Source organism: Capsicum annuum, chromosome 3 (assembly GCF_002878395.1).
Source record: "Capsicum annuum cultivar UCD-10X-F1 chromosome 3, UCD10Xv1.1, whole genome shotgun sequence".
Taxonomy (NCBI): domain Eukaryota; kingdom Viridiplantae; phylum Streptophyta; class Magnoliopsida; order Solanales; family Solanaceae; genus Capsicum; species Capsicum annuum.
This window is the reverse complement of record NC_061113.1, coordinates 243,818,231-243,831,671: the sequence shown is the minus strand read 5'-3', so window position 1 is coordinate 243,831,671 and position 13,441 is coordinate 243,818,231. Positions and strand designations below refer to the sequence as shown.

The 13,441-nt window shown below is 35.0% G+C and overlaps 1 protein-coding gene across 1 annotated transcript in view; it reads right to left on the bottom strand.

Annotated features, from left to right (window-relative positions):
* The window catches only part of LOC107862644 (callose synthase 10), a gene marked incomplete at its 3' end in the record, with an annotated part of 64,099 nt that extends 51,061 nt beyond the window's left edge, over positions 1–13,038 (bottom strand). The window contains 2 exon segments of the mRNA XM_047409660.1: positions 2,800–2,897; positions 12,597–13,038. Of these exon segments, the coding sequence (XP_047265616.1) occupies positions 2,800–2,897; positions 12,597–12,804 (306 nt within the window).
* Positions 13,039–13,441: the final 403 nt, after the last annotated feature.

Sequence of the window (13,441 nt, the reverse complement as noted above, 5' to 3'; positions counted from 1 at the left end):
CAGCTCTCCTCCTCCATCAAACCCACCCCACCACCGTTGTTTTTCAATTTTCCTCCATTAACAACCTCCCACCCCACCTTCAATTTTCCTCCACCCCCACCCCTCATTTTCCTTCTTCTTCAAACCACCTACCCCGTCCCCACCCCCTTTATTTCTTTCTCTTCTTCCAGCCAACCCCCATCCCACCTCCAATTTTTTTTCCATTTTCCTTAATTAACACCATTAGAGAACAATCACAAAAATATCAAATTAAAATTTTTTCTCCATTAAACACCATCTCAACCTTCAATCAAACTTTCTCAAGTTTTCAACCACCAAATTCACCCTTGAAGATGTAAACATAAATAAAGAATAGAGAAGAAACAATGAACTTTAAAAATAAAAGTTACGAAAATTTCTTTCAATTTTGTTATACTTTGAACTGAATTAATGAAGCAATTTAATGTCTTCAATTTCTTTGTTGGAGAATGTATTAATGGAGAAAAGGGGAAAAAAATGGAGGAAAGTGTTGTTGGAGGATGTGTTTAAGGTTGTTAATGGAAGAATTAATTGTTGTAGAAAATGGGTGTTGTTGTTTGTTGATGTATTGGAGAATAAAATGGTATGGGGTGTGGGGTGTAGGTGTGTGGGGTGGGGATGAGAGGTGAAGGGGGGTGGGGGGTATTGAAGAAGAAAGGAGTATTTTCTTTTATATATATATATATGTGTGTGTGTGTGTAAAATAAGTGGAAAAAGAAGAAGAAAAATCTAAAATACGCCCTTCTTTTTTAAATGTCACGTCAGCATTAGGAGGGAAAATAATTCATTTTAAAGATGTTAAGGGGAGTAAATGAACGAAAGTTAAATTTAAGAGCTAAAGTGAGATTGGAAGACAAGTTCAGGGGGGAAAAGATGTTTTTTCTCTTTGTATATTTATGTTATAAATATGCTTAGTATGTTTCTTAATACTTTGTATATTTATATATGTGTGTATATGGTATATACATGGTATAAACTTTATATATACATACTTTGTATATTTTTGTTATAAATATAATACTTTATATATTTATGGGTATAAATATAATACTTTGTGTATAAAGATACCAAGTATTATGGTATATAAAGGTAGCAGTTGCAGTTTAAGGTATAAATTTGTTAAATTGGACATATTTTTTTATGAAAAAGATGTATCACCGATTTATATTTTTAGCATATATATGGTATAAACTATTTATATTTGAATAGTATAATAAAGATGTACACAATATAATATATATAATCAAATTAAAAATGAGAATAATTTGTGGCAGTGGTAAATTAATCTGCTAAAACTTTATTAATTCCATAAATATAGAAAACGATTATCCATTATTAATTACACGACTATAATTCCTTAAGCATCCGTACCACAACAGAAAAATTATTATTATTATTATTATTATTATTATATTATAGTAATTAGGATCATTAACAGTAAAATAATGTCTTAAATAAGGGAGAAAAATAATGATGAGAGAGAAAAATAGATATTTATTAATTAGGATAGCATTAAATTTGAAATTATAATTATCTTATTCTTTAAAACTGCTATATACATAATATTGAAAAAGTAATGTTATAAGGAGAGTTTTATGTAAAAATTTAAAAGATTGGGGTTATATGTAATAATAATAAAAGTTGGAATTGGAGTTGAAAAATTGTGAAAACATCAAAAACCTGTTTTCTCTTTTCAGAAAAAATTTTCGAAATTATTTTCTAAATTTTCATGGCCAAACACCACAATTTCCAACTCCGAAAAACTTTTCCGAAAAAAAGGGAAAAATTTTCATGGCCAAACAGGCCCTTAGAATATGAGTCCTCTTTCTAGACATTGGGTATAAATTCTTTATGAGAACGATCTACAATTCATCTACATGCTAAAACTTGTGACACAAGCACTTGTGTTATAAATCCAACAAGCGACAACACAAAGATAACACAGCGAGACTGGATATCTTGCAACTACAACTAAAAAGTAAAAGCACACGCTGATAAAAATCCAAACCGAAGGACACCAAGCCTTACTGCCATACCAACTAGCAAGGAGCCTAACATCCAACCTTTTAATTAATAAATTCCTTCAACCAGTCTCCAATGAATCTTTCAAAAACAGACAGTCTAAAATGTCAGGACAACCATTAGTGAATCTTGGTTGACCAATCTTTACTAAAAAAAAAAGAAATTCTCACTAGGGCAACTAAGTTTTCAGACGTGATACTAGAATTTGGTATTGGTATCTAGTCAGTGATCAATCAGAGAGTTTCTTCAATCTTGCTTTTTGCTAAGGTAAGCAATATTTTATTGATAACAGAAAAGCCCATATTCAAAGAGGTAAGCCAGTAAGTTATCAATACGAAAGTTTCTTCGATCTCAATTTCAATCAAGAGTAATCTTTTATGGATAATGGGAAAGCTCCCATATACAAGTGATATACCAAAACGTATAGAATTTGCAGAAATTTCATATTATTATCTTCCTTTTCTATAATTTCTTCTGATACTTCGTTCTATCCAAAAAAGAAAATGAAAAATAATACATGGTTGATCATTTCTTAGATTTTGTTGAATGTGAGACTGTTGAATTGTAGTGTAAAATATTAACACAATCACTACTACATAGCCCAAATGATCAAATCAACATACATATGCGTCGTCACGAACGAGAAATCAATATGTCAGAATAATATTCTTCAACTAAGCGGCATATATCTAATGCAGATTCATATATCTAATGCAGATTAAGATGGTCAATAATTAGCAGTTTTAACTTGAGACATACCTTAATAACAGACATTAATCCAGTTTTAAACTGAAGAACGCCTCGACCATCGCTGTTGGGATCCAAATTTTGCGCCATTGAATATGCCTGCTCACATACTTCAGCAAAACAACCAATCTCAGACATAAGATCACATCTAGAACCAAAGAAATTTAAGAATTAAGATCGGCATAAGAAGCACAGATGAATTACCACTATAACTAATGCTCAGCTAACCAAATAATAAATCTATTGCACAAGTCTGACTGAAACAAAGGATCCATAAACGACTGCCAAATTTTGAAATTCTAGTTTATCCATGAGAAATCCTGAAATCGGGGATAGTTTTCTCGATCATTATTATAAGTTGAAGCACATCAAACCCGTTAGAACATCTCACAAAAAGGACACAAAAACAACTAAAGACCATGATGCTAAAACTGGACCCTGGATTTTCTAGCATTATCCTTGATGTCAATGCAGACTTAGCTAAAGATAGGGTACAACGGAAGAAAAAGATCCATAGAGGTGAAATCTACGGGTTGAAGATATGTTTTAGACATGCTAGGCTGCTAACAGATATATTTTTTGATAAGGTAAAAGTATTTCATTCATAAACAAGGTCGGGTTGGCCATATAGATAGGAAAAAACAAAGGGTAAAGAATCTACAAAATCTGGTTCTCTACAAAGTCCACCCATTCTTCGATACAACAAGAAATTTTATGGGTGCACCAAAAGAAAATAAGAAAAACTTCCCCTCAAAGCGCTCCTATTTCTCTCTATTCAAATAACCCACATCAACAATAGAGGGACAAAATTCCATGTCTTACGTCTTATCCTCCTATTCTCGCTTCTCCAACAAAACTTAAATCTATCACATTTTTTGGCATTACCCAAGAAACTCTAAACCACCGAAGCATATCACACTATGGTCTCATGGTAAAGACACGAAGAATGAGAAGATGATCCACTTCTTCCCTGTCTCCTTACTAACACCAGCTGATACAATAACCTTTTGTTTTCTAAGATTTTCTGTAGTCAAAATCACCCATCTAGGTGTCAGTCAAGAGAAAAAGCACACCTTCCTCGGCACCAATGCTATCCAAATTGCATCACATGAAAACCCAACCGCCTTTCAGATTAAGAGTTTCTCATAGAAAAATTTATCAGATGAAACTCCATTGTTCTCGAACCCCCACAACAAAGCATCAGATTTATCCACCGAGTTTATTTGTCTGTGAAGGATGGTCATCAACCTTTGAAGCTTAGTCACCTCCCAATAGTGGAAATGCCTTCTAAATCTCAAGTCCCAAAAAGTGTCTCCACCATTTATCTCCCTAATTTTTTAGACCAACAAAATCTCCTTGGCATGACATTCTAAACTCCGTGTCAAGTCAAAACAGATCAATCAATTTGAAATAAAGGGAGTAATAGGCTTGAGGTTCCATTTCAGTAAAACTTTGACTATTGAACATTTTATATTTTCGCAAATGTTTTTGACTTTAGAGTTCACAATCCAACCTAACTTCACTAAGATTTCATTACCTGACCCACATCCAACTACACATTTCTTCTCCTTAGAGAATCGAAAATCTCTCTATTCCCTTCATTAATTATTTTTAGAATTTTTTAAATTAAAAAATTCAAAGCTTTATGCGGTTGGAAAGTCTTTTTGAAGTTGTGAGGGGTCATTTTCAAACAAAAAAAATTAAGAAATATCTTAAAGCTTTGATAAAAAATATTTTTTGGTAAGAATTTGGCGAAGTAAGAAAAGTTCTGAGAATTACAATAAAATTGTGGAGTACAAGTTTTGTTTCAAATTTTATCCAAACATAAACTTCATTCCATGTAGTATTTGCAAAAACACAACCTGGGTTTCAAATACTAACTTCATCAAATCATTCTTAAAGTGGTCAAAGAAGTATGTATTATAGAAATCACGCTTAAAGTATCAATGAAAAAAGTGGAACAAAGAGTCACTTTGGGAAACATGAATATTGGAGATTTTAAAAACTTGCACTTCAAAACAACATTTGCACCTAATGTCCAAAGACCTACAAAATAATTTGACTTCTAACACAAATTTGGGTTCTTAGCTAGATGGTCTCTAAACTGACAATTACGCTTACAATAGCCCTGCAAATCTCTCACCAGAATAAGAGACTTGAAATTTAAAGAAAGTAAAATAACAACAACTAAGTTGTAATACCAACTCATTCACATTGCCCACGTGGATTCTTATACCGATTGTGGTTTGTTTCATACTAAATCTGGTGACTAACAGTAGGTCTTTCGAGACAAACTCCCCCCTACTGTCACTTTATGCGTATCATCACTTGTATCATTTTTCAATCATCATAATATTACACGTAAAACCAGTGTATACAGATGTCTACGCACATAGCTAAACCATCTCATGCGACTTCTCTCATTTTACCATTTGTCATGCTACTAGCAGCTTCTGTTGGATGTGATATCCAATCTTTTAAAATGGCACGTCCATGTATGCATTTGTAGTTCTTTGACATTTAAATTGTGAAAATATTTTTGCAATGGAGGTTCAATATTCACTTAAGAAACAATGTTAGTATGAAAATTGCACTACATAGTAGAAAAAACATACTTAGTGAAGGAGAAGAAGAGATATTCATTCAATCATGTCTTGATATGCATATGTTATTGAACAATGTATGGTAAATGACAACCAATGTTGAAGCTTATATTGACAATTCAATCAAAGTTAATCTAATGAGACACACATATATGTCCAGGTTATATATGTTGAAGCTGCAAGGGTCGTATTATGATGATGTACCTTAGGAGGGAACTCTAGATATCTAAGAGGTTATTCGCCTCCTAACAGATGGTGATGTCGAACTAGAGATCGACGTGCAAGTGGGGGATAATAGATGAACCTATATTAATGGCACAGCTTGCAGAGTGTCGCAACAATATCGTAGCACAGGTCTTGGGTTGCTAACATACATTATCCTACTCGTAATTATGAATAGATATGGTATTAGCCAATTGGGTCAGTGATAAAACGTCATGAAATACACATGATTCTACGTAAGTATCTAACAGGAATCTCCTCAATATAAAACAACGATGACACTTTATGATGCAAACCAAGTTTCCTCAAAACCCTGCTCACAAAGCCGAGTTATAGAGCTTGTTGACTTTTCATCGAGTCACTACTTCGGAGGCTTGGGGGGAGCTTCAGATGAAGATTTGACAGTCAATAACTTGTTAAAATGGACGAAACACAAGTTGGCCATACTAGTGAAGACATGGGCTAGGTATGCAAATGGTCATTTAATGAATTCATGAGAATTCATTAAAAGACAACCAAACAAGGTCCTTACTTCATTAAGGGTAGAATTGTAATTTTTTAGTACAACAACATACCCAGTGTATTCCCACATAGTGGGGTCGGGAGAGAGTAAAGGTACGGAGTCCATACCACTACCTCCAACGAAGCAACAAAGTAGAGAGGTGGTTTCCGATAGACCCCCTGCTCAGGACCAAAAACAGTAAACAAAGTTGAAACAAAAAACATGAAACATGAAACAAGATGGAATAGCAGAAAATAACACCCACAAAGTAGTACTCTACACTATCAAATCGAAAGCACACCCCTCACTCCAACCCTCTTACGACTACTAGCAAGGCTACACCAAAGCACTCCTATCTACTAGCTACGCCCCATCCGCCCGCACTAGCACTCCAAACTAATACACGTCTTCCACAACTTCCTATCTAAGATCATGTCCTCAGTAAGTTGTATCCGATCCATATGACGTCAAATCACCTCCCTTCAGTATTTCTTCGGCCTACTTCTACCCGGCCTGAAACCATCCAAAGTTAACATCTCACACCTACGAACTGGGGCATCGGTGCCCCTCCTCATCACATGCCCAAACCATCTCAACCTCACTTCTCGCAACTTGACTCCGATTAGTGCTCTAGAGATGGAGATAAGTTGGCGGTATTGGGGGTGTGGGAGAGTAGAGGGAACGTGGATTGTATATGGGATAGGGCTGCCAATTGCATCAAAAAAACAGCCAGGGAGATGTTGGGTGTATCGAAGGGGCAGTCTGGCCATCACCGAGGGATTGGTAGTGGAACGGAGAAGTTAAATAGAAGGTGGAGGAGAAGAAAAAGGCGTATGCTAAGTTGGTTGAGAGTAAGAATGAAGAGGAGAAGCGGGCGAACAAGGAGGAGTATAAGTTAGCGAGGAAGGAGACTAAGTTAGCGGTTACGACAACTACGACAACAACCTTTGAAAGCTTGTATGAGGGATTAGAGGAGAGAGGCGGGGAAAAAAGGTTGTATAGGCTTGCTAAGGCTAGAGAGCGGAAGGCTCGTGACCTTGACCAAGTGTAGTGCATCAAAGGGGAGGATGATAGAGTATTGGTGGAGGATATGGACATTAAGAGAAGGTCGTACTTCCATAGACTCTTGAATGACGAGGGGGATAAAGACATTGTGTTAGGGGAGTTGGAGCAATCAAAGGGATGTCGTGATTTCTATGCGTACAAAGGTGGAGGAGGTCAAAGAGGTTATTCGTAGGATGCGTAAGGGTAGGGCGACGGGGCCTGACAAGATCCTGGAGGATTTTTGAAAGTATACGGGTGCGACTAGTTTAAGGTGGTTGACCGGTCTGTTTAATGGCATTTTTAGGACGGCATAAATGCCCGAGGCTTAGAGATGGAGTACGATGATTTTGTTATACAAGAACAAGGGCGACATTCAGAGTTGCAACAACTACCGGGGTATTAAGTTGTTGAGTCACACTATGAAGATTTGAGAGAGGGTGGTCGAGCGGAGGTTAAAGAGAATTGTGTCTATTTCGGAGAATCAGTTTGGTTTTATGTCTAGTCGCTCGACGACAGAAGCAATTCACCTTATGCGAAGACTAGTGGAGAAGTATAGGGAGAGAAAAAGGGACTTACATATGGTGTTCATTGACCTGGAGAAGGTGTACGACAAAGTCACTAGGAGGTCCTTTGGAGATGCTTGGAGGCTAGATGGGTCCTGTGGCGTACATCAGATTGATTAAGGACGTGTATGATGGAGCGAAGACTCGGGTGAGGACGGTGGGGGGAGATTCAAAGCATTTCCCGATTGTGACAAGGTTGCACCAGGGATCTACTCTTAGCCCATTTTTATTCGCATTGGTGATGGATGTTTTGACACGGCGAATTCAAAGAGAGGTGCCTTGGTGTTTGCTATTTGCGGATGAGGTAATTTTGATTGACGAGTCTTGAGGGAGGGGGGTGTTAATGATAAGTTGGAGGTGTGGAGACAAACCCTGGAGTCTAAAGGGTTCAGGCTGAGTAGGACCAAGACGGAGTACCTAGAGTGGAATGCAAGAACAGTGACTTGACGCTTGAGGACGATGCGGTAGTAGCGATGGATTCACAGGTTGTCTGTAAGAGGGATAGTTTTAAGTACCTTGAGTCTATGATTCAAAGAAATGGAGAGATTGACGAGGATATCAAACATCGTATTAGAGAAGGGTGGATGAAATGGAGGCTCACCTCCATTAGTACATTTTGTTTTAATTTAAAGGACTTATAATAGAAAAGTTGATGTACTCGGGATTCGAAACTGCATCAATATGCATATATTGCACAATCTTGACCACTAAGCTATCACTGTTAGTTGTTTCAACAAAGTTAGTGGTCATTTGGTACGATGTATAAGAATAATGTTGAATATGGTGTACTAGGTAGCATTTGTTTTTGTTAAAATTTAGACATCTACATTTGAATGCATATCTAAATGATTAAGATGTTGTTTCTAGGTCTGGATACTGAATGATTAATATGTGCATAATTTATTTATATTAAAATATAATAAATATAAATATAAAATTTAAATAAAGAGTGATCAAATAATATATCAAGAAATATTAGAAAAATATTTTTGAAAAATCATTATTTGTGCTTGATTGATGGATAAAATACAATGGATGCTTAAGAATAAACCCTATGTTCGCAATTGAAAATTACCATTAAAAATATGCAATAAAGTTGGACAATTAGACTGAAGAATAATGTGAAATCATTCAATATTTTGGGAAGTTTTTGGATCAAATCTTGTTTGTTAGGTTTTCAACCTTTTACAGAGGTCACAAAATCTCAACGACACTTTTACATGGCAGATTTTGTTTCAGTCGACTTTTCTAGCCATTATTGTGATTTTCATCATAATTTCCAAAAAATTTCAAGATTGTTCTAAACCTCGAGTTTGTTTGAATTTGAGTCACAAAATATTAAATTTTTATCTTTAGCTCACATGGCATTAACTACATTCATCCATTTCATTCCTCTATATCTATTCCCCAGTCAGAAGATTAGTGCTTTTATTAGTTCTAAGAGGAAAAATATTAGGCTAGTTGATTGATAATTGAAGTTGCTTTGAGAAAGGAAAAAAAATGGAGCACGAGTCTGAGAGAGAGAGAAAAATAAAAGTTGTATTTTAATTCTAAATGGTGTTCAGACTTATTCATAGATCTGATTTGATCAGATTTATTAAAAAATATTTATTAGAAAACAAATGCACTTAATATGCTGAAGTCCGAACCATTCAGATTCAGACCACCATTAAGTGCAAACAAATGAGACCTTAGTAATGTTGGTATTAGTTGTTCTAGCATAAGTTGTGCAAAGATTATTTATTATGCAGTGTTTGGTCTAGTATATTAAAAATAACATACATTGCATAATTTCTATAAAGTTTATTTGTTTACAAAAATACCCCACAAAAATATGCTGGAAAGGATGTGGAAAAGAGTTTTGAGTCGCAATTGTGAGTTTAAACATACTAATGAATACATTAGAACCTCTTGCATTACTAATACCATAGATTTGCATGTATTAGTTATACATACTAATTAGCGTGTATAAAAGTGCACCAATAAAGGTACTAGTAATACACAAAGCTAATGCATGCATTATTTTTTCTAATGCACTCTACAAAACGACCCCAAAAAGTCTAATTATTAGCTTAGAACCCATTTTTGACCTATTTAGTTGGGTCTTTTCCACTGCTCACACCACACCACTACTGACTGATAGTTTCTCTAATGCCTATGTTAAATAATAGTGCCCTCGCGAAGTTTAAATTATGTGTCTGCCTCTGCTTTGGGCTCTTATATCACACATTATTTGTTCTCTTGTTACATATTGGAATTTGTTTGTTGTGAAGATCCTCAAACCTTCTCTAGAATGTTTGGTACATTCAATGACGTTTGTTGTGAAAATCCCCCAACCTTCTTTAGAATGCTTGGTACATTCAATGACATGTACAGGGTTAAGGGTTAGCTCGATGGGTGCATAGCCTGTTGGGTGCCGATTACGATCGCCTCGTTTGGGTAGTGACAAGCCCACATCTTGTCATACTAATCAGTTAGTGGAGAATACATGCTCAAGCAACAAATTTCAACTTCTCTGACAAGCTAAACTTTTGAACACTAACAAATCAAGAAACGCAGGCAAATGCCTCAATTTTCTAACCAACAATCCCTAGCTTCCCAACCTTCACATTTGAACAATCAAAGCATGAAACACATTAGCCTAATAAGTGGTGGTTTATATATATAAGCTAAGGGGAGATCGGAATGAAAGGATTGTGATGTAGAGATTAATAATGCAGAAATAGTAATGTAAAAATTAGTAATGTAGAGATTAATAATGGAAGGATTATATAATGCAAACATTATCTCTTGTAAAATGTTTTTCTTGAAATGGAAATGGATCTCTTGTTGGATGTTTAATTTGACATATTATCAATCAATGTACACAATATAATTTAAAGTATCTATCTTTTAATTGAGCATGTTTAGCCCATCAACTACCAATACTCCCATTTTATTCCTCAGAGAAAACCATATAGAACTCCGCAAAATTATGCATAAATTACTAATGATGAAAACAAAAAGAACCAAATATTGTATTATTTACGATTGATTCTTATAAGGAGACTATTTCTCCTTAAGTTCCAACCAAACATCATATAAACTAATGATGATTCTTATATGGAGATTATATCTCCTAAAATCCCAACCAAACAACCCTAAAGAGATAATAAAAAATAACATGAATGCACAACTACATGTATCAATGTGAGCAAACAAGGAAATAAATGGCATTTCACGTAGTCCAGCAGAAACAATAACAACCAACCAAAGAGTAAAGTGCCCGTTGGGTCTTTTATAATTACTATGAAATTGATAGTGGACGTCTTCAAGTATTCTTATTTTTAAAGAGTCGGAGAAAAATAGGAACTCTGGCAATACCAAAAAAAATTATGAAATGGCACATTCATGATATCGCTAAACCATCTCATGCGACTTCTCTTATGTTATCATTTGTTGTGCTAGTATCACCTTTTGTTGGGAGCAGTGTTATCAAAGGCACGCTTAATCCCTAAAGCGAGCCTCAAAACGTGTCGAGCGCTTCGCCTCGCTTAATGTGTGCTTCCGTGTCATCGTCAATTTTCTAAGGCATACTTTTCCTTGCCAATGAGCCTCTCCTAAAGAGGTGACACTAAACAGATACTTCACTTTATTGTAATATTTATTCAATTTCCTTGTTCATATTTTGTCATACATGCTTATAATTATTAATCTTGGACTAAACATATATATTTGTATTTTTTTCTCATTTTGTACTTTTTTTCACTAAAGTCCACCCTTTATTCGCATTTTGCACTTAAAGCCCCAACAAACCTTAGAGCTTTTTGTGTTTTTTGCTTTTGATAACACTGATTGGAGGTGATTGTTCTTAATCATATCCAATGTTTTAAAATCGCACATTCATCTAAGCAATACAAATAAGAGGTTGTTTGGTAGCTGGTTTGGAGAAGAGTTATGCAGGTATAAAATTTTGCATACGTAATATCATGTTTGGCAGCTAGTTAGGAGGTAAATTATTCATGTATAAAGTTAATACGATGTTTGGTTCACAATTTAGAAGCCCACATAACTAATGCATGAATAAGTTAATGAGTGAATCTATATATTATCCCTTTGTTAATAACCGTGGTGTTCGGGTCAGCTTGAGTGCACCTAGACTAATTCCAGGGGATACCTGCCACCTCCCACTAGCAACAGATACCAGGTAACTCTGTCCACCAAGGCTAGAACTTATGAAAAGAAATTACTAGAGTTTGTCAATATTCGAAATTGAACCGGAGACCTAATGATGCTTAACCCACTTCATTGAACTACTAGGCCACAACCTTCAGTACATATATTATCTTATGTAGGATAGAAGATGGAATAAGTAATACTTGCATAATTAATACCTACTTTAATAATGTGCAGATTCTCTCACAACTAATCCCTACATTACTAATACCCGCATAACTCTAATCAAGATCCCTAAATAACTACAACAAATCAAAGGAAGATAAGCAAATAACAAAAAATCTTTTACCCAAAAATGCGAAAATGCACAAATATTGCTTGAATAATGCATAGATTCTCTCGTAACTAATCCCTACATTACTAATATTTGCATAACTCTAACCAGCTACCAAACGGCCCCTAAGTAACTACAACAAATCAAAATAAGCTAAGCAAATGACAAAAAGCTTTACCAGAAAAAAACGCGGAAATGCACGTATAACGTACAAATACTGCTTAAATAATAAGTAGATTCTTTTGTAACTAATCCCTACATTACTATTATCTGACTCTAACCAGCTACCAAATGACCTCTAAGTAACTAATAAACAAATAACGAAAGGCTTTTACCAAAAAAAAAAAAAGAAGAAAAAAAGAAGCTGAAATGCACGTATAACTTACAAATTCTAGCGACATTGGGATCTTCATCCTGTATCTCATCAGCCGCTTGAAGAATGGCATTAATGTTCGTAGTCCGTTGAAGCGAATCCGGAACGGAACCTGCGATGCCGCTAGGTGTTCTTCCATGGCCAGGACTGGTCTGCCGGAGCTGCTCCCTCCGTAACGTAGCTCGTACCAACCTCTCCCAATTCTCGTAAACCCTCGCCATCTTCACAAATAGGGAAACAAAATCCCTAGGGCTCTAAGAATCAATCAATTTTAGTAGCTTTTTTTTGTAGAACCCTAAAGTAAAATTCAAATTCAGATCTAATTAAAATGGAAATAAATAGGTGAATTCATTTTTCTTTTGTTCTCTCTCTATTTCGCAGCTTTTTTCTCTTGCCCTTTTCTAACGCGTGGTGGGAATTTTCTTTGAACTGAAACAGACTTTACCACGTAGATTAAGGCAGTAAGGGGTCGTTTGCTACAAAGATTAAAGATACTTAAGTGATAGTAATTATTTTCAGAATTATTTTTAAAATAAATTTATTTTATTTAATTAGCTAATAGCATAATTCATCTCTGAATTAATTATATTAGAAATAATAAAATTATTTTTATCTTATATTTAGGATGAAATAACTTATTTTAGAAAAAAAATTATTTGGAAAAAACTTATTTACGATCAAAATACCCCTAATTATTTGCGATTTGGGCTACACCGGTTTCCTGTCTTACTCGTTTTGTTGTTAGTTAAAAAGGGCAATTTGTCAAGAATATTTATTTGTCCAAGGCATAAATGGTTGCTATTGGTTGATTTTCTTGCTTAATCGCGTTGCATCATAGATGATTGTGGGCTCGGTTTA